The 20,212-nt window shown below is 42.0% G+C and overlaps 2 protein-coding genes across 4 annotated transcripts; both read left to right on the forward strand.

The window, feature by feature from the left end:
- Positions 1–440: 440 nt before the first annotated feature.
- LOC134874939 (uncharacterized) lies at positions 441–18,922 on the forward strand. Of its 2 annotated transcripts, XM_063899241.1 has the most exons (9): positions 441–592; positions 1,477–1,607; positions 2,000–2,031; positions 3,092–3,124; positions 6,018–6,058; positions 6,192–6,568; positions 6,681–6,810; positions 6,998–7,082; positions 18,356–18,922. In XM_063899241.1, the coding sequence occupies exons 2-8, from the start codon at positions 1,500–1,502 to the stop codon at positions 7,048–7,050; spliced, it is 774 nt and encodes a 257-aa protein (XP_063755311.1). In that variant the 5' UTR covers positions 441–592; positions 1,477–1,499; the 3' UTR covers positions 7,051–7,082; positions 18,356–18,922. The 2 variants fall into 2 exon arrangements, with proteins under 2 accessions (XP_063755311.1, XP_063755313.1); XM_063899243.1 differs by lacking the exon at positions 3,092–3,124.
- LOC134874923 (E3 SUMO-protein ligase ZBED1-like) lies at positions 7,089–18,922 on the forward strand. 2 transcript variants are annotated; one of them, XR_010167142.1, is made up of 3 exons: positions 7,089–16,194; positions 16,595–17,223; positions 17,318–18,922. XR_010167142.1 is itself a non-coding variant. In XM_063899217.1 (3 exons), exons 1-3 carry the CDS (start codon positions 15,909–15,911, stop codon positions 17,492–17,494), a joined length of 1,092 nt encoding a protein of 363 aa, XP_063755287.1. In that variant the 5' UTR covers positions 13,106–15,908; the 3' UTR covers positions 17,495–18,922. The 2 variants fall into 2 exon arrangements, 1 of the variants encoding a protein (XP_063755287.1); XM_063899217.1 differs by having other exon boundaries at positions 13,106–16,194.
- Positions 18,923–20,212: the final 1,290 nt, after the last annotated feature.

A 20,212-nucleotide genomic window follows, 5' to 3' on the forward strand; every position in this document is an offset into this window, starting at 1 on the left:
ATAATAATTACCAAAATTAGGCAAATGCACTTTTTTATAAACCTTAATGCAAATTAATGTATACATTCAAAATGTATGATGTAGTTCAACCAGTAGGGGAAGATGATTGTTTTATAATTGGTCGGTGTTGCACTTAGTAGACGGTCCCTGCAGATAGATGTTGTGCAGCTATGTTTTTTTGATAGAAATAAGGTTGAACCTCCTTGTCTACTTCACTAAGGTGGTTATGAAACGTGGTGTGTGTCTTGGGAACGTTTTGTGTTTTGAATGATCGATCCGGCACGTTTGAATCCGTCAATAACTAAACCGATATTTTGATCGTGTGACAGATTAGCAGCAGAGCTCATAACAGGACACGTTATATCTTAAACAGTGGCTAATGTTGGCCCTCCAGTAGACTAAAATATGCGATTACTATCTTCCTCTGGAGCGCACATCATTACTCCCCATGTGTTATCTTTGCATGTCTAACCAAACCACTGTGTCATAAAGAAGCAGGTAACACCCGGAAGAGGGAGCAGTTAAAAGTCGCTCTGAATGCGAAAAAGTTCTTAATCCACATCGAGAGCACAGGTTTCGATCTACTATTTGGGTAATCATTATTTCCGTTTGTTTGATTTATCTCACCCTTTCGGATACTTACTTCAGTTTGAGGTGTCTTTGTAAAACAATTGTGTAGGCTAACATTAACGTGGAATATGTACAACAGGTGTTACTGTTTTGATTTATTTTTATGTATACGCATATAGGTTTAGGCTGCTTAACATTGTATTCAGATAAAACATTGCCAATGTGTTAGTACGTTTGTGAGGAATTAAAAGAGAACAGGCTGTTGGGTCTGTCGTTAAAGGAAATGCAAAGGCAAATGTTTTCCTGCTGGTTGCTGGGGTGTATATATAATGCGTAGAGGGACAAATACATAACGAGTATTTATCGTACAAATCCAAACGATTCGGATTAATAAACTGAACATGTGTTTTATTTATAGGAACATCTGTCCTTCTGTGTAACTCAAACACTTTTGGAATACTTTCAATATCTGTGAAATTGTTTTTCAATCCATTTAATAAAAATGTGAGGGATCAACTTTTGAATATTTATGTTTTAGGAACAATTACTTCAAAGTTACATTTAACATAACAATGTTATACTATTAACATTGAAATGATGCTGAACAATATTTTCATTAAAAATAATCTGGGAAATTTCCATTATTTAAAATAAAAGTGCTTATTTTTGTTTATTCAAAAATACTTTTTAGTTTTATTCTTCATCTCAGAACTCAGATTTCATGTTTTTACTTTTTTAAAAAAATGTGTTTCTTACCGATTTGAATTTAGCAACGTATCTGTACACAGATTTACCATAGGCCTACTCCAAAAACATTCTCCCCAATTTTTTACATTAAATTACTGGTTAGTTGTTAGAGGCTTTTACCCAAAGTGGCTTGCATAATACTATGGACAATCCACACAGGAGGAGGCTTGCCCAAGGACACAATGACTGCAGTGAGAGCTCCACCAGCGCTGCCCTTTTCCATTCAGCGCACTAAACCACTGAAACAAAGCCTCCCATCCAAAAAGGAAGATTGTCCAGTTGTCCTTAAAGTGAGTACCACTATGATGGGAAACAAATTATGCATTTATTAATTAGCTAGATGGAGTTAAATGAAACTGACTCTTAAAATTGTAAATATGCACATTTTTTGTGCAACATTAAATGCAATAATAGATCAGCTATCCCATATTAGCTCAGCCAACATTTTGTAATGCTATTTATCCTTTATAATACATACAAGTTTATATATAACTATTATTTTATATATTTTTTGTATTAACATTTTTACTCATTAGAGTCGATAGTCTCTGTTGATTCGATGTATTTCGTAGTGTTTCCGAAAAATACCCAAATTCTGCAATAGTGTTGTTATGAGTAAACGTTTGATTTAGATTTCTTTAACCACTGTTAACAATGCATTATTTCGTTTTCCTTGTAACAGAAAACTAGGGTGGAGAACAGCCCGGAGAGCAAGTAAGTACTTTTCTTTTCTGTGGGGGCGGGGTTTAAAACAACTATGGCATACAACACCTTACTTTGGTACGCAGTCTTTCCTGTTATCTTGTTTCAGTCAATCGTGTAACTATGTTGAATATCAACTACGTTACATGTGAAGCAACTTCATTTTGAAAAGCAAAATGTGTCTATAAAAGAAAATGCCAGAACCTATTTACAACCTGAATTTAAAATGATTTCTACACCTTTTATTACGAGTGTCTTTGAGAGTTTGGAGTGAAGAATGTGGTTCAAAGAAGATTTGCAATTTTGCTATTGTAAGAAATATTATTTTATTCGAAGTCCAGGAGTCGATTTAAAAGAAAACGAAGTGAAGTTCCTCTTATGAGTTTTAAAAGGAGTATTTAATAAAAGGATGCAGCAGTAGGTTTTACAAAAGTTTCACAGCTGTGGCTCAATAGCCCGGTACACGCGTCCACAGGCCGCTGACTGAGTGGAGCTCAGCAGTAGTTACTGCCTGGCGGTCCGGAACAAAAGAGAGAGCGATCTTAAAATACAAACATGTTTTATAGAACCACCCCTTTCGGGCCATACCATAGACTGTATATATTGATGGACAGAGGTTCGTCCGTTAAAAGTGAAGCAAGCGCTAGTCCAGAGCCCCCTGGTGGCTGGCTGCAGTACAATGCGTAGCTCCGCCCATTCCCATGTATTTTCAATGGGCAAGTAACCAACTTTCTATGTCACTTTTCTCACCTAAAACAAATTTTGCATCCACAACTTTTTATTCGAAAAAATAGCTTTCAAGGTGCTTCACATCACACCATTTTTCTTTTTCCCGAGAAATTATTTTCTTTAATGTTATTTTAATAAATATAAAAGGGGCGTGGTTACACTTTGATTGACAGTGCAGCCGCTTGCAACCTCCTTCAACATTTCATTTCATTCAGAGTAGCTGTAGGCTCGGCTGTAGTGGTGTTCTTTTGTCAGGCAACTCATATTGGTTTTATTTGCTGTTATTACTTTACATTTATATATTGACAGTCATGTCGTGTTGTGCTGTTGATTGTACTAACAGGCCATCTCAGGGGAGCTCTGTGCAGTTTTTTCGGTAAGTGAATATTAACTTAATATTAGCTAGCGAACTCATTAAAATGACGGTAGCGATAGCTTAGCCGCTAACGTTAGAAAGTTAACTTAATTTGACAGTAATCTATAGATTTTCGGACATCCTTGAAAGGATTATGGTCATATACCAACGAAAAACAGATAGATTTGTATGTTGAAGACGCTCGAAACATCGAGATTTCTAATGAGAAAAAAGTTAACGTTAACGTTTAAATATTCTAGGCTGAATATTTAATGACAGCTGTCACAGCTGGCTTTGCGATGAGGGTGTTTGACGTGCTCTGTGAAATACATGAGGTGAAATTAACAAATAACATTATTCTTAGTGACATTAGGTAGAAGGATGGTTATTATTGTTATTATTTATGTATCTTATTTGACATTGTGCCAGGAATAGCGATCTAGTTGGCAATCTGTTACGTTACGTTACCAGGTTAATTTACCTCAGCATTCAGCGGTACTATGCATTATTAATTTAAAGATAGAACTAGTCTAATCATTGTCAGTATATTGTCAGTTTATTTTATGTATCACCAACTAGCTATCGCTACTATGAAGGTTAGCTTCTATGCTATCTAACGTTAACGGTAATGTCAATTAAGTTATTAGCTGGTAAACTGGTGTCTACAATCAAAAAATATAAGCTGTCTGAGGTGTATTTCACAAACACAGACAAGAGGTTTGTTTTACATACGTTACACTTACCGGAGAAAATCCAAATACCCAGACCGAACTGGGCACTGTAGTTTCAGCCAGTTTAGCCCCAGAGAGTCGGACTCGGCCTGTGTGTGTGGTGGGGAACGGACGGAGAAGGGGGCGTGTTTCACTCGATAAGGGGCGTGTTTCACTCGATGAGTGGGCGGGTCTGATCGCGACCTCCTCTTCACTGCGCATGCTTCAGATTCTACTGCGCAAGCGTACTTCGAACTGGCTCCAAATTTTCAAAGATGGCGTCGCCTCGGTTGCTTCAATTCTATAGAACACAGCTGAATGGAGACCAGTTTTAACCAGTGCAGATGTGTGTAGATCTCTGAAAAGGATCAACACACACAGGGCTCCTGGACCTGATGGCATCCCTGGCCGTGCTCTCAAGGTGTGTGCAGTTCTGCTGGCAGATGTGTTCACAGATATTTTCAATAGGTCACTGCTCCAGTCGGTAGTCCCCACATGTTTTAAAGAGTGCATCATTGTCCCTGTCCCCAAAAAGACAAAACCCATCTGCTTCAATACCACCCAGTTGCACTCACCTCCATCATCATGAAGTGCTTTGAGCGGTTAGTCAACACTTTTATCACCTCCTCCCTCCCTGACTCACTGGACCCCCTGCAGTTTGCTTATAGGCCAAACAGGTCCATGGATGATGCCATCTCCCTCACCCTCCACACTGCCCTCTCCCACCTGGACCAGAGGCTCATCATTAAGCTCAGGGACCTCGGGCTCAACAGCGCCCTCTGTGACTGGATCCTGAGCTTCCTGACGGGCAGATCCCAGGCAGTGCGGATGGGGAACATCACATCCTCCACCTTGACCCTCAACACCGGAGCCCCTCAGGGTTGTGTGCTCAGCCCTCTCCTCTACTCCCTGTTCACGCACGACTGCGTGGCCTCACAAAGCTCCAACACCATCATCAAGTTTGCTGACGACACGACCGTCATCGGCCTGATCACAGACGGCGAAGAGACGGCGTACAGAGAGGAGGTCAGAGCCCTGACATCTTGGTGCCAGGACAACAACCTCCATCTCAATGTCAGCAAAACAAAGGAGCTGATTGTGGACTACAGGAAGAGGCAGAGAGAGGCACACACACCCATCACAATCGACGGGACTCCTGTGGAGAAAGTCAGCAGCTTCAGGTTCCTCGGGGTTAACATCAGTGAGGACCTGACATGGACTCTAAAGAGGGTGGTGAAAACTGCTCAGCACATCACCAGGACGTAGCTGCCATCCATGGAGGACCTCTACACCCAGCGGTGTAGGAAGAAGGTCGGTAGGATAATAAAGGACCCCCATCACCCCAGCAACAATCTGTTCTCTCTGCTGCCGTCTGGCAGACGGTACCGCAGCATCCGGACCAAGACCACCAGACTCAGAGACAGTTTTATACCACAGGCTATAAGACTGCTGAACTCCTGAGCTCTGTTTATAGTACACACATACATATATATTATACATTTTATTCTTGCCTAATTTTTGCATTATTTTATTTATCTTATTTGCACTGTGTATGTTGAGTTGTTGGAGGAGCATGGGATATAAGATTTTCATTGCCAACATACTGGAAAGATGGAAGACTACACTCCCACACAAGAGCAGGTAACAAATGGACTGATTTTATATAGATTTTCGATTCTTTGCGACCAGTCAAAGCGAGTTTTAAACACGTCAGCACTCGCCTATTCAAACACAGTCACCATTAACCATGCCACCAGGAGCCATTTGGGGTTCAGTATCTCGCCCAAGGACACCTCAACATGTTGACCAAAGAGGCGGGGATCAAACCACCAACCCTTCGATTGGTAAAAGACCACTGGGCCATAGACGTCCCAACATCATCTGAACAGAGATGAACCAAGGCGGAGCAAACATTTGCTGTGTCTCCAGGAGAATAAATCCAAGATGTGTGGAGGAGTATATGAGCCATGACTTTAACCGACTCGCAGTCCTGGGGAGAAAAAGAGAAAGACAGGGTTGATACTGAAAAACAGATTTCAAGTCACACAGGCATTGGGCTTCATGGCTGTTGAACATGTACTGAAGTCGTAGCTGAATCAAGAGTCTCTTCACAATTGTGTAAATAAATGTGGGAGAAATGGAGCTCACTGATTAACTCGCAGCCAATAATTGGGAAACCTTTTTTTGTCTTTTCTTCCATTCAGGTCAGAAGTGCTGCTGTTCACACAGAACAGACAGGAAAAAGGTGAAATAAGATAGAACTAAAGAGAATATTTGTGTGGTTGATTAGATAACACTCTTCTTGCCTCACATGTCATAAAAAACCTTGATGTAACCTATTTCAAATGTCTTTTGTTCGGCATGTGTTGCATTTACAGATTACCTGGAATGGGTTTCAGATCTTGTGTCCAAAAAGTGTAGACACAACATATTTGAATTAAAAAAACCAGCTGGCGCCACATTGAAGATAGGACCCCTGAAAGACACCATTTACAGCGGGGAGCACAAGGTAGTAAATGAGTGGGGGAAATTCTATCTCCCTGAGATAGTACGAATGCAGGTTGTAGGTGTAGTGGAGGGGACCTCCTGCCCATCCGACGAGCTCGTTCTAATGACCTGTGAGGACGAGAAGCTGTATGCCTACGATGGAGAGGAGCTGCATTTGGTGGCTTCAGACCTGAAGCAGCTAGTTGAAGAGGGAATAAGCTATCCAGCATCCAAGACATACTACAAAGGGGAGGCCTTCAGAGACATGGTGAGAAGTTATAGTAAAATAGCTGGGAACAGACAGCTTTGTGTTTGCTGAACCGGATAGTTGATCACCAGTGGGCACTGACAAATGTTTTTTGATAATGTCTTTTGTGCAGACCGAGGAGTACTGGGCAAAAGTGTGGAAGAGCCCTACGGGGATGAGGCTGAAACAAGCACATCACGAACAGGTGCAAGGACACAAGGCCAAATGTCTGGAATATCTCAAAGCCACAGCTGCAAGACGAGGTGAGTATCTTTTTTTCTCTGCTTCAGGGCAAAGATTACGGTTGTGCATTCAGTGTCACTGTCATGTTTCTTCGGTTTTGAGTGATCCAATTTGCTCATTTGTTTCTCTCTCTCTCTCTCTCTCTCTCCCTCTCCCTCTCCCTCTCCCTCTCTCTCTCTCACTTCCACTTTCTTTCTCAATTCTCAGGTCTGTCGGTGCCCTCCTTTGGGCCCACAAAAGCTCTCCTGTTGACTTACTGACAATGCAAGTCAATGGGAAGGTGTTCGTATGGGTATAGGGTAGGGCTGAACGATATATCGCATTTGCAATATCAACATTATAAAGAAAGGCTGCGATTATACTCTGTTCACGTGATATGTGGGAGTAAAACGAGATTGTCTAACCACAGAGGCTGCACTCTGGTCACGTGACACAGGGAGCAAAGTTTTGAAACAGTCTACCGGAGAGAACTCGCAAGCAAAGCTAGCTGTAACCTACGCAATGGCCTCAGGCTCAACAGAACCAGACCCTGCGGGGCTAGTTTCAAAGAGGAAATACACATCAGTCGTGTGGGACTATTTCGGTTTTAAGAAAGAAGATGTTGCACAGAGTCAGGTACTGTGTAAAACCTGCCTGGTCAGAGTTGGTACATCACGGGGCAACACTACCAATTTGTACCAGCACCTAAAAACGCAGCACAAAACAGTGTATGATAGATGTATGGCTACAAAATCAAGCAGTGTGCAGAATAATCCTAGTAAAGTTAATCGGCAAGGATCACTGACCGAACTGTTTGAAGGTGTTACGCCATATGAACGCAGTTCAAAGCGGCACACGGAAATTACCAAAGCAGTAACCCAATGCATCGCGAAAGACATGATGGCCGTCAATACGGTGACCAAGCTTGGGTTCAATAATTTGGTAACTACGCTGGATAAGAGGTACAAAATGCCCTCCCGCACGTATTTTAGTCAGACTGCCCTTCCGGAGCTACATATGCAGTGTAGGCAGTGCTCGAATTAGGTTTTTGTCTTCAAGGGGGTCTCTCTATTTTATAAAAACAAGTTGGACTCCCCGCCCCCCCCCCCCATAACCTAACATGTCAATTAAATAGCCGCGAATAGGTGCGAATGGCGCTTTTGCGCACGGTAGACACAACTTACACACGTAACACACGCACAACACAACAGACAGATTTTTTGGGGTTTGTTTTACAGAAATCGGTTCCATTTCATTTAAACATATTATTGATTGTCCATATTTCATTCCAATATCGCAATACATACAAATACATAGATTAAACATATTCTTTTGAATTTCAGTTTAGCTAGACTGTGAACTTATGCATTATGTAGCCTATATTGGCTTTGTCAAACAACATAGAAGAAAGCGCAACTTCAACAGACATTCTCAGCACTTGTCAAATCATGTAACCCAATGAACGCATATATAGACAAAACACTCGCATCATGTAGGCCTAACAATTCAGTTCGATGCTCTGATCATGTTTGACCGTGTTGGGCTTTACGGAAATAGATTAAACATATTCTTTTGAATTTCAGTTTAGGGACAGGCTAGACTGTGAACTGTTATGCATTATGTAGCCTATGTGTAACTGTTGCTGTATAATTTGTTAAGGGTTTCCGATAGTAAATGATTTCATGTGTAGGACTTTTATTTTGAAGCCTCGGCGGAGCCAGGAGAGAGCTCGAAATAGAGACAGAGAAGATGTACGTACTGTAGTGACACACACGTTTAAGAGTTATAAGAGGTCATTATAAGATTAGTTAATGCCTTTTGGAGGAGAAAAGTGTTATAAAAGAAGAAGATTTCCTTTCTGTGCATGCAGCCAAAGAGGTATTTTGTCCGTTTGTCATTTGCTTTCAATGTATGTTATTTTTGTGTATGTTTGCTAACTCGTTAGCGTTTTGTACTATGTGTTTCATACCGTGTTTTAGTTTTCACGGTTGGATGGGGAGAAGACTTCATAAAACCCGTTTATAAGAAAACCACTGGTGTCTGACTGTGCTTGGGAGGGAGTCATAGTGAAAACTCTGACTGTTCGTCGACGCGAGTGGGCGAAGCAGCAAGAAGGCCCAAGACTAGCAAGCTAATCTCAACGTGGTGGCTACGGTGGCTACGGTGCTTGGAACGTTCGTCGAAGGACTGGCAGATGAGTCGATATCACGCACTTTCACACAAATGAAGACGCACACACACACTCATTTAGCAATCGTTTATATGCAATGCCATAAGAACTTGGACACTAATAAGAGTGGGCTAAGAAGAGGGCTTTACAAAGTTTGCTTAAATGTTTATTTGGATGCTAACATTGAAGCACTGTTGTGTGAGTGGTGAATGCAACTTATTTGTTCAGCAAGTTCAACTGAATCTTGCCATTTACTGTATAGCCAGGTTTAAGAAGCTAAAGGCTTAAAGTTGTATGCTACATACTTTTTCGTTTTGAATTTCTAATATACAAATTTAAAGTGTGTGTAAAGTGGTAATACTAAGTGAAGGCTATTTGCCATTTGATATTTAAGTTCTCAATTAGTGTTCCAAGGGAACCAAGGTTTATTTGTACATTTTCTAAGTGCATTTTGAATTATTTAGGTGTAAAATACCCACTGACTTTACTGCTATTTATGATCATAGCTAATGATTATTTTTTCAGTTTAAATATTAAGACACTGCAGGTACACACATTTTATACATATTTGAGTAAGCTTTAGCAATTCATCTAGACATTTATTATACTTCTGAGTTTTAGTTTTATTTACAATTTACATGTAAACTGTTCAAGACATTTTGATAATGGCAGAGGGTAGTGAGTCTCGAATCCAGGTAAGGGATAATGTTAGGGATAGTGAGAATGAGCCAGCCAAAGATCAAGCTAGAGACACTGAAGCTCAGCAAGAGGAAGTGCATCAGCCAAGACGCGGTGAACGAGTCCGTAATCTAACAGAGAAAGGCAAAGAAATGCAAGATACGAAAATTAAAGCACTGCAACAAAGATTTAATTACATTAACCAAAAATGGAGAACACAAGTTAAACAAGCTAAGCAAGCATTATCACAATTATCAGATTCATTAGAAGACAGTCTGCTTCATGATATCATTGGTGACGTCAGAGGCCTTTGTGCAGATGTCCAGCGTGCTTATGAAGAGCTGCGCGGAGTTACAACACCAGACCAAGACACACGTCGAAGAGTGGATTTGTGTGTAGAGATTTCCAGCTTCATCGTGTCCAAAGCCTCAAATCGGTTTAGTGGGAAGACGCCAGAGGGAGAAGAACAAGGTTGGCCAGATGCAGGCTCTCTTTGGGACTCAAGCATTAGCGAATTCGGAACTGTCCCCTCTATCTTAAAGGTTGCCTCAGTGCATTCAAATAGGTCTTCTGTGAAACATCAAGAAGCTGCCGCTGACGCTGCTGCAAGCCAAGCTGTTCTGGAAGTGTTGCAAGAACAAGAAAGAGAACAGTTGGAAATACAGCGCCTGGAGGAAGAGGTTAAAAGGAAGATTGCTGCTCAAGAGGCCGCAGCTCTAAAGCGTCGCTTAGAACAAGAAGCAGAAGAGGTGAAGCGAAGAATAAAGAAAGAAGAAGAGGATGCTGAAATGAAAGCTAAGCTGGAAGAAGAGCATATGGCTATACAAAGAACTCTTGAGGAAAGACGGAGAAGAATAAAGCAGTTGGAGGCCATGAAGGAGCTCAGTGCAGCGCAAGCAAGAATGCAAGTGTACAATCAAGAGCCAAAAGACATCCTAGGCCATCGGTTGGTTGCAGATAACCAGCCACGGAGCCCCCCAAGACACCTGCCCCTGCCTGTGTTTCCTGCCCCTCAAGCCGTCACTTCCTCCACGAGTGAAAGCACACAAGAGCTTGTCAAGATCCTGGCAGATGCTTTAAGTGCCAACAGAATACCAGTTCCTGAACCATCAGTATTCAGTGGCGATCCATTGATATACAGTGACTGGAAGCTTTCTTTCCAAATTTTGATAGACCAGAAGAATATTAATGAGAAAGAGAAGATATACTACCTCCGTAGATATGTAAGTGGACAAGCCAAGAGTGCACTAGATGGGTACTTCCTACTTGGGACTGAATCTGCCTATGTGTCTGCATGGAAGCTTTTGGAGGAAAGATATGGAGACCCATTTACAGTTGCAAAGGCATACAGAGACAAACTCCAAGCATGGCCCAGGATCGGCACAAAAGAGAGCTTTGAGCTCAGAGAGTTTGTTGATTTTCTCAGAAGTTGCGAGGCTGCCATGGTCCACATCAAAGCATTGGAGATTCTAAATGACTGCAATGAAAACAGAAAAATACTGTCAAAATTACCAGACTGGTTAACTGCAAGATGGAATCGGAAGGTCATAAAAGTTGACGAGAAAAGCAGCAAGTTCCCCTCCTTTAGTCAGTTTGTTGAATTTCTGATAAGAGAAGCGAAAATTGCGTGCAACCCGGTTACATCATTGCACTCACTGAAACAAGGTGAAATTGAAAGGCCAAAACAACAAAGATATCAAAGTATTACAGCAAAGACACTGACTACAAGCTCCAATGAAGAGACTGTGCAAACCTGCACTTTCTGTGAGAAGATTGGGCACACTTTGCTCAAATGCAGGAAGTTTGTGGAAAAAGCAATCTCAGACAGAGTCAAGTTTGTCCAAGCTGAAAAGCTGTGCTTCGGTTGCCTTAAGCCCGGTCACCTCTCAAAGAGTTGCAACAAAAGGAGCATTTGCGACACATGCAACAAGCGCCATCCTACTTGTCTGCATGAGGAAAGAGACAGAGCACCACAAGTCAAGCAAAGCTTAAGCCAAGACAGGTCAACTACACATCAGGAAAGGAGTAGGGAAAGGCCCCAAGCCACACAACATGAAACAGTGGCAGTAGCTACATCAAATAGAGTAATCCTTGATGAAACTAACAAACAAACGTCTGCAATAATTCCAGTCTGGCTGTCATCTGCAGCTCAACCAGCACAAGAAGTACTTACATATGCTCTTTTGGATTCACAAAGTGACACAACCTTTGTTCTCAGTGAAGTAGCTAATGCTTTGGAGGCCGACAAAGAGCAAGTCAAGTTAAAACTTTCTACAATGACTTCAAGAACAACACTGGTAAGCTCTCAGAGAGTAAACAACCTTCAAGTCCGTGGCTTTTACTCCAACAAGAAGATCTATTTACCACCAACCTACACACGTGACTTCATTCCCGCCAACAGAACTCACATTCCAACAGCTAAAACTGCCAAAGCTTGGTCCCATCTAGAACACCTCCAAGATGATGTGGCACCTTTACAAGACTGTGAAGTAGGTCTGCTCATTGGGTACAACTGCTCACAAGCCTTACTCCCACGAGAAGTTGTTTCTGGCAAAGAAAATGAGCCTTATGCACAGCGCACAGACCTTGGGTGGAGCATTGTCGGTCATGGGAAAGCCTCTGTAGATTATGGAGATGCCATCGGAATCAGCCATCGCATAGTAGTGAGGCAAGTGACACCAGGAGTTAACCCCTCCGTCAGTCTGAAAAAAGAAGTACACTATGTGAATAGAACCAAAGTCAAAGAAGTCACCCCCTCAGACATCCTAAAGGTCCTCGAGTCAGACTTCTCAGAAAGAGCTGGAGAAGAGGATCCTGTGTCTCAAGACGATCTCAAGTTCCTGTCAACGATAAGAGAAAACATTACACAAAAGGAGGATGGACACTACGAAATGCCATTACCGTTCAAACAGGAAAGACCGAAACTACCGAACAACAAGATATGTGCAACACATCGTCTAAATTGTCTTCAAAAGAGACTAATGAAGAATGAAGCTTACTGCAAGGATTACGTGAACTTCATGAACGACATCATTTCACGTGGCGATGCAGAGAAAGTGCCTGAGGAGGAAATTGACAACACCCCGGCTTGGTATATTCCACACCATGGAGTTTATCATCCGCAAAAACCAGGGAAAATTCGTGTTGTATTTGATTGTTCTGCCAAATTTCAAGAAACTTCTCTTAACGATCATCTACTCACCGGACCTGACCTGACAAACATGTTAGTGGGTGTCCTGTGTAGATTCCGAAAAGGCTCGATCGCAGTGATGTGTGACATCGAAAGGATGTTTCATCAGTTTCATGTGAAAATGGAAGACCAGGATTACTTAAGATTCCTATGGTGGGAGCATGGCAATCTGGAAACCACACCCTCAACCTACAGAATGAAAGTCCACAATCATTCTTCCTCCACCTGGAGAATTTATCAAGGAAGATCTTTATCTTCAAAAGAGGTGGCGTCGAGTCCAATATTTAGCCAATGAATTTTGGATTAGATGGAAAAAAGGAATATCTTTTGAGTTTACAACCAAGACAGAAGTGACAAAAGAACAGAAGAAACCTAAAAGTGAACGACATTGTGTTTTTGCAAGATGGTCAAGCCCCACGTAATGAATGGAAGCTGGCCAGAGTAACAGAAGTTTATCCAGGGTCAGATGATAGGGTTAGAAAGGTCAGATTGTTAGTTAGTGACACTACATTCAATTTAAAGGGTAAATCCACAACTAAGACAGTTTTCTTAGAGAGACCTGTGCATAAGTTGGTCACTCTGCTTGAAGCAGAACAGGTTTAATATTTCTAATTTTTATCTTCATTATATGTAAGAAGTATAATGTTTATCTTTGCATTTTGTGCAAGAGGTTTAATGTTTATCCTGACATTCCATATTTGTGGTTAATAACAGGAAATGTTTAATGTAAAGGTCAAAGTGTAACAATATGTGTAAGGAAATCTCACAGTATGGTTGTGTGATTTGGTGGGAGTGTAACTGTTGCTGTATAATTTGTTAAGGGTTTCCGATAGTAAATGATTTCATGTGTAGGACTTTTATTTTGAAGCCTCGGCGGAGCCAGGAGAGAGCTCGAAATAGAGACAGAGAAGATGTACGTACTGTAGTGACACACACGTTTAAGAGTTATAAGAGGTCATTATAAGATTAGTTAATGCCTTTTGGAGGAGAAAAGTGTTATAAAAGAAGAAGATTTCCTTTCTGTGCATGCAGCCAAAGAGGTATTTTGTCCGTTTGTCATTTGCTTTCAATGTATGTTATTTTTGTGTATGTTTGCTAACTCGTTAGCGTTTTGTACTATGTGTTTCATACCGTGTTTTAGTTTTCACGGTTGGATGGGGAGAAGACTTCATAAAACCCGTTTATAAGAAAACCACTGGTGTCTGACTGTGCTTGGGAGGGAGTCATACTATGGCTTTGTCAAACAACATAGAAGAAAGCACAAGTTCAACAGCAAACATGACATTCTCAGGACTTGTCAAATAATGTAACCCAATGAACGCATATATAGACAAAACTCACCCATCATGTAACAATTCAGTTCGATGCTCTGATCATGTTTGTTGGGCTTTACGGAGACAAAAGAGACCAAACTGCCCTGCTCTCAGCTGGCTGGGGCCTGCGCCCAGGAATCCATGATGCTGATGTCCGGTGGCCACTCTTAATCCATGAGTGGGCAAACGGCACGGGGTTGAATTTCTCAATAGGAGGTCCATTCAAGTCAATGAATAGCAGGGCAGTGAGGCTCGCTGCACGCAGTCCGTTCCTAGTTTTATCGTCTGTGTCATTGCAAGCCGAGAAACCCCTCTCACACTCCGCTGAGGTCGGGAGTATAGTGCGGCATGCGACGATAAGTTTCTTAAGAGTATTCCCCTGAGAACCTTGAAGCTTCCAATCTCGGAATTCCTCGATAGCCTCGGTAGAAGATTCACAGAGGAGTTTTGCGAATCTCCCCACTTCGCGCTCTCCAAATAGCATTAGGTCTGACCTCTCTGCAGGCCAAAAGTGCTGATCTAGAGGCTTGAGCATGGCAATAAGTTCACTGTCAGGAAGACGTGATCTGAGATTATCAAGGATGGACTGATAAAACTGGGGTTTATTAATCTTAGGCTGCGTTTCCCTAAGCACAACGCCTTTGAACCGACCACTTGCTATGCCTGCGCGAATCTTGGATTCCGTTTTACCGGCATCTTCTTTCATAGCAGACAGTATCTCGATGGTTTGATGGATTTGTCTGCTGCCATCCACCAGAGACGTGTCCCTTCTCTGTAGTCTCAATGAGAGCCCCTGCAGTTCACGAAGCACATCTTTCATCACTGCCAAATCGGAGAGGAAGCCAGTAGATGTCAGATGCTTGAGTAGGCCACCATACTTCGCCCTCTCCACACCGTTGCGCGAGGCATCTTCGCTGGCCATTGTAAAGTGCTGTGCCAAAACAGGAAAATCTTTCACCACAGCTTTAACTGTCCGGAAACTGCTTGCCACCCACCTGATTGTGAAGACTTTGCCTATTTTTAAAATCTGCATGTTTAGTTCCCTAGCAGCATTTTCAAGCTCCCGTGCGTTTTTGGTGGATTGGTGATACAGACTATGAAGCTTTGAAATAAAAATGTCAAAATGGTTGCACCCAGCCACAGCCTTCAAAGAATCATTAACAGCTAGTTCTAATCGGTGTGCCAGGCAATGTACATCCTGCAGTCGAGGGAAGTCTTGTTTAAGTCTTTCAATGAGTCCTGTATGCCTACCGGTAAGGACAGCGGCTCCGTCTGTGGCTATGCTGATGAAGTTCCTCTTAAGAAATTCTGCCTCTATCCCCACATTTTGAAGACTGTCTTTTAACGCATTGTAAAGAGATCCTGCATCTCCTTTTTCCAACTCAACAATGTCCAAAGACACATTCTCTACGTCTCCATTACCTGTTACATCGCACCTCATGTAGATAATCATATAGGAGCGTCCATGCACAGTGCTTTCATCCAACGTTATGCTGATACGTGAGTCGAGTTTCAAGACATGGGAAACAAGTCTTCTTTTCATTTCATCTGCTATATGTTTCACAATAGCAGCACAGGAGTGATCGGAGCGGTGTGCAGGGCCCACTGTTGCACCATTAAGCTCATTAACTGTCATGATCGGCGTCATTTTGGTGTATGGCAATCTCTCTTTGGCTATAGTGTACGGGAGCTCGGCTCCCTCTGGCTCCCACGTAATTCGAGCACTGATGTAGGCAGAAAGTAGCAGCGGACTTGAAGGCTGTGGAGTTTTTTGCGGCTACAACAGACATGTGGTCAAGCCGTACAGCGGAGCCTTATCAAAGCCTTACGGTCCATTATATCTCTGAAGACCTCCACCTCGAAGCTCGCAGCCTTCAAACGGCCTACTTCCCCGGAGACCACACAGGCGAAAACATTGCTGCTGGCCTGAGAGAGGGGCTTGCGTGCTGGGATCTCACTGAAGACAACCTTCTCTGCATAACGACGGACAACGCGTCAAATATGGTGAAAGCAGCACAGCTGAACGAATGGACCAGACTCCAGTGTTTCGGACACAGATTACATCTTGCTATTGGTAAGTTTCTGCTGAGAGAGAGAGAGAGTGTGTGTGTGTGTGTGTGTGCGTGTGCGTGTGTGTGCATGCACGCGCCTGTGTATCACTCTCTCCCACAAACACACACCACACTATTATTTCCCTTGTTCTTTAATGCTGTTAATTCTAGTTATGTTATGTCAACCCAACGCTGATGTACCCACCTCTCCTTATGTATTTTCTTTTTTGTTTTTGTCTTATGGTCTGATGTTCTTGTATGTCATGATGTATGTAACAATAGCTTTGGCAACACTGTTCCCATAGTCATGCTAATAAAGCAAATTTGAGAGAGAGAGAGAAATGGTGAAACCTTGTATCACACAACTGCAATTGTTTGAGTTACACTAATTTTACTTTTTTACTTAATTTTTTTTTCCTCCAGAAAATGCAATCAAAGATGATAGAGTATCCAGAGCAATAGGGCAGTGCACGAAGTTGGTGGGGCACTTCTCCCACAGTTGGAAGAAAAAGGCAGCGCTCACTGAGGCACAGAAGGAGCTTAAGCTTCCTGAGCACTCTCTCATTACTGAGTGCCCTACAAGATGGGGGTCCAAAGAGAAAATGATTGCCAGAGTGCTGGAACAGATGACAGCCATATCAAAGGTATTGTCAGGTGACCGACATGCACGCCCCCTCATCCCAACCTGGCAGGATGCTGCCGTGTTGAAGTCCATTCATAAGGCACTGCATCCTCTCTCCGAATTTACTGATGCTCTTTCTGGAGAGGAGTATGTGAGCATCTCCTACCTCAAGCCAGTTCTCCATCTTCTGGCAACATCAGTCTTGGCTGAAGATGCTGAGGACACTGATCTGACTAGATCAATTAAAACCAAGGTCCTGGCTTACCTCAACGACAAGTATAGTGACCTCATCACCCAGGAGCTTTTGGATGTTGCGTCTTTCATGGACCCTAGGTTCAAAACGCAATACATCAGCGCAGACAACCTTCCTGCCATTAAGGCCCGACTGAAGACAGAAATGGTGGAATCAGCAAGACGTACACATAATCAGGTTAATCCTTGAAAATAATTTTTCCACAAACACATACTATAATAGGTATATATAAGCTAACTGCAAAACTAATGTCTCTTTTCCCATCTGGCAGGAGAAGGGGTCTCGCACTGAAACCGCTCAAAATTCTCCAAGTGCACAGGCCTCTGGGGGAAAGGCAAAGAAGTCTCTTGGTAGTCTTTTTAAAACCAGTGTGGCCTCTTCAGCTTTGCCTCTGCCACTTGAAGATGTCGTGGAGGCAGAGTTGAATAGTTACCTGTTGAGAGGATGATCCCTTAGCCTGGTGGAAGGTGCACAACATTCACTTTCAAAGGCTGTGCAAGATGGCCCGCAAATATCTATGTGTGCCAGCCACAAGTGCCCCCTCAGAGCGTTTGTTCAGCACTGGAGGGAATATAGTGACTTGCACTCGCTCATCCTTAAAGCCAGCAAAAGTTGATATGCTGGTCTTCCTAGCAAAAAACCTTGAGCTATGATGATTATGGCTGGCAGAGCCATACTCATTGTGCACTTTAGTTTGTGCTGTGTAACTGTTACTGCAGATAATCAAGATGTTCAGCCAGTTTTAATTTAAAGGTGTGTTTGTGTGTGTATACAATTGCTATATTATGTTTGCACTTTATGTGTAATGTTACTGACTAGTTTTATTTATTTAATATTATTTTTAATTTAATGACTTTCTAGCAGTTCACAGATGTCGAAAGTCGAGTGTGGTAAAGCCACAGATTGTTTTTTTATATATATATATATATTTCTGCACATTGTACTGACTTTCATTTTAATGTTTACACCAGGGTTCCTTGTCAGCACTTTATGCTCAGATGTTACTATACTATGCTCAGAGATGTTACTACTCAAAATATACTATTGTGTATGTTCAAATATACTGTTTTGATTGAATTAGTTGTCAGTCATCATTCATGCAAACTCATGTCATCATAACAGAGGTATGTCTTCCAGGAAAGAACAGTTTAAAATGAATGTAATATAGTATTGGCCATACTATATGATGTTTTGCTTGTCAATAATACAGAAGACAAAGTCCTTAAAAAATAATCGCATATCGCATCGCAATCGCAATATTGGCGCGAAAAATCGCAATTAGATTATTTTCCATAATCGTTCAGCCCTAGTATAGGGGCCTCGCCTCCGACGCTGTATCCAGTTCTCTTCAGCGGTGGAAGAAGTACTCACTAAATAACAGAAGAAATATTACAGTCTAAATAGTCAGTTACAAGTTATTGTACTGTATTCAAAATTTTACCCAAATAAAAGTAATTCATTGTAGTTTAAGTTGTATGAATCATTTACATTGTGGTGGAAATAACTTTTGGTTTTGGTTTAATTTAGGTCAGAATACTTTTGGAGAGAGTATTTTATGTGATTAATAACAATAGGCAAATCTACATTTTTTTGGGCATTCTATTAAATGCAATTTAAGAGCTGTGTGAAATGGATTTGTATTTATTTTTCCTGTATCTTACTGTGAATAAATTATTACCATTGTACAACCAATCAAATTCATTGTCAGTGTAAACCTACTTGGCAATAAAAGTGATTATGATTTTTCTGATTCTTATTACCTGTCAAATATCGAGAATCTTAAACTGAAAATGAGTTGTCTGTTCATTGAAAAAGTCCCGCTATATCAATACAATGGGGGATAATGGAATTTGAATAAAGTAATTTCCCAAAAATATGTTTAAAATGGTTGTGGCGTTTGGATTCAGCTTTCTCATTTCAGAGTTCTACAGTTACTCACTGTCGCCTCTAGGGGAACAAGTGGTATTACAAGACAGCACTGGCCATGAATAGTCAGTTAGCATGCTAATTTCAGTTGATATCTCTGGAACACAGTACATAGATAATGTAAATGACATAACAAAGTTGCCTCATTTAAGATATAATTCATTTAATAATAAGTTAAATTAAATCTGCGAGCATCGATGAGCGGGTTTTCGACGTTCGGCGCAGGTCCAATGTTGTCCGCACGTCGCCGCATCGCAAAGGTGTCTCGAGGACTTGGCCTTTAGCAAACGTGGGAAATTTCAGGCCAATCGTAGAATGTACATGGGAGTTACGGCTGTAACATAAACATGACGAGTGATCTGTCGCCATGGTAACCACTTGTGGTGACACCCCAAAATAGGCCTAGGTCTCTTGAGGATGGCATCGTTATCAATCATATGAAGTCTGGGGCCGTTTGGAGATATGAGAAAACCGTGTTTTATGGCGAGGGATGCGTTGCATACGACATATGATGACACCACTGATTTAATGTAGAGCTCTTGAGGTTTGGACCGGCTGTTTTGTGTATGTTTGGCAGCGTTGTCGCTCGCTTCGCTTGCGATTACAATAGGGTCTGTGCCGACCTCTGGTCTCAGACCCTAATAAATAAGTACTTTGTTTCATGTTATATCAAAGTACTTGAAGTGTAGCATGGTTTAGAAGGCAGTTTGTGTTGTGTTTGCCACTGCATGAATGTGAGTTTCTGTGGTTTGGTGCCTCGGAACCAATGTTTGCTCGTTGTGTGTTGGTAGTACTGCCTTTTTTGTGACGTACTGTGAAGCACAACGTGGGCAGACGTCGTTATCAAAGCGGAAGTAGGTCTTGCGAAGTAAGTCTTCTAATCGGGTATGACTGTCAACAGGCCTTCATTCCAAGAGAGATCCTATCCGGTGATGACAATCATCCCTTATGCACAGAGGACGGATCTTGGCTGGAGTATCATCGGCGGCTCGAATCCAGCAAAAAACTACTGTGACACAATAGGAACTAGTCACAGAATCATAGTGCGACAAGTAACATCTGCTGTACAGCCAGCAATTCAGCTGAAAAGAGAAGTCCAGCGCCTAAGATCTAGCACCAACCCTGAACAATGGCGACATGTTAGCTCTGAAAATAACCCAGCCGACTACGCCTCAAGGGGTCTGATTGCAGTTCAACTCAAAGAGTATAACTGGCTTAAAGGACCTGACTTTCTGTTCCA

This window comes from Eleginops maclovinus, chromosome 13, assembly GCF_036324505.1.
Source record: "Eleginops maclovinus isolate JMC-PN-2008 ecotype Puerto Natales chromosome 13, JC_Emac_rtc_rv5, whole genome shotgun sequence".
In the NCBI taxonomy this organism is placed as follows: domain Eukaryota; kingdom Metazoa; phylum Chordata; class Actinopteri; order Perciformes; family Eleginopidae; genus Eleginops; species Eleginops maclovinus.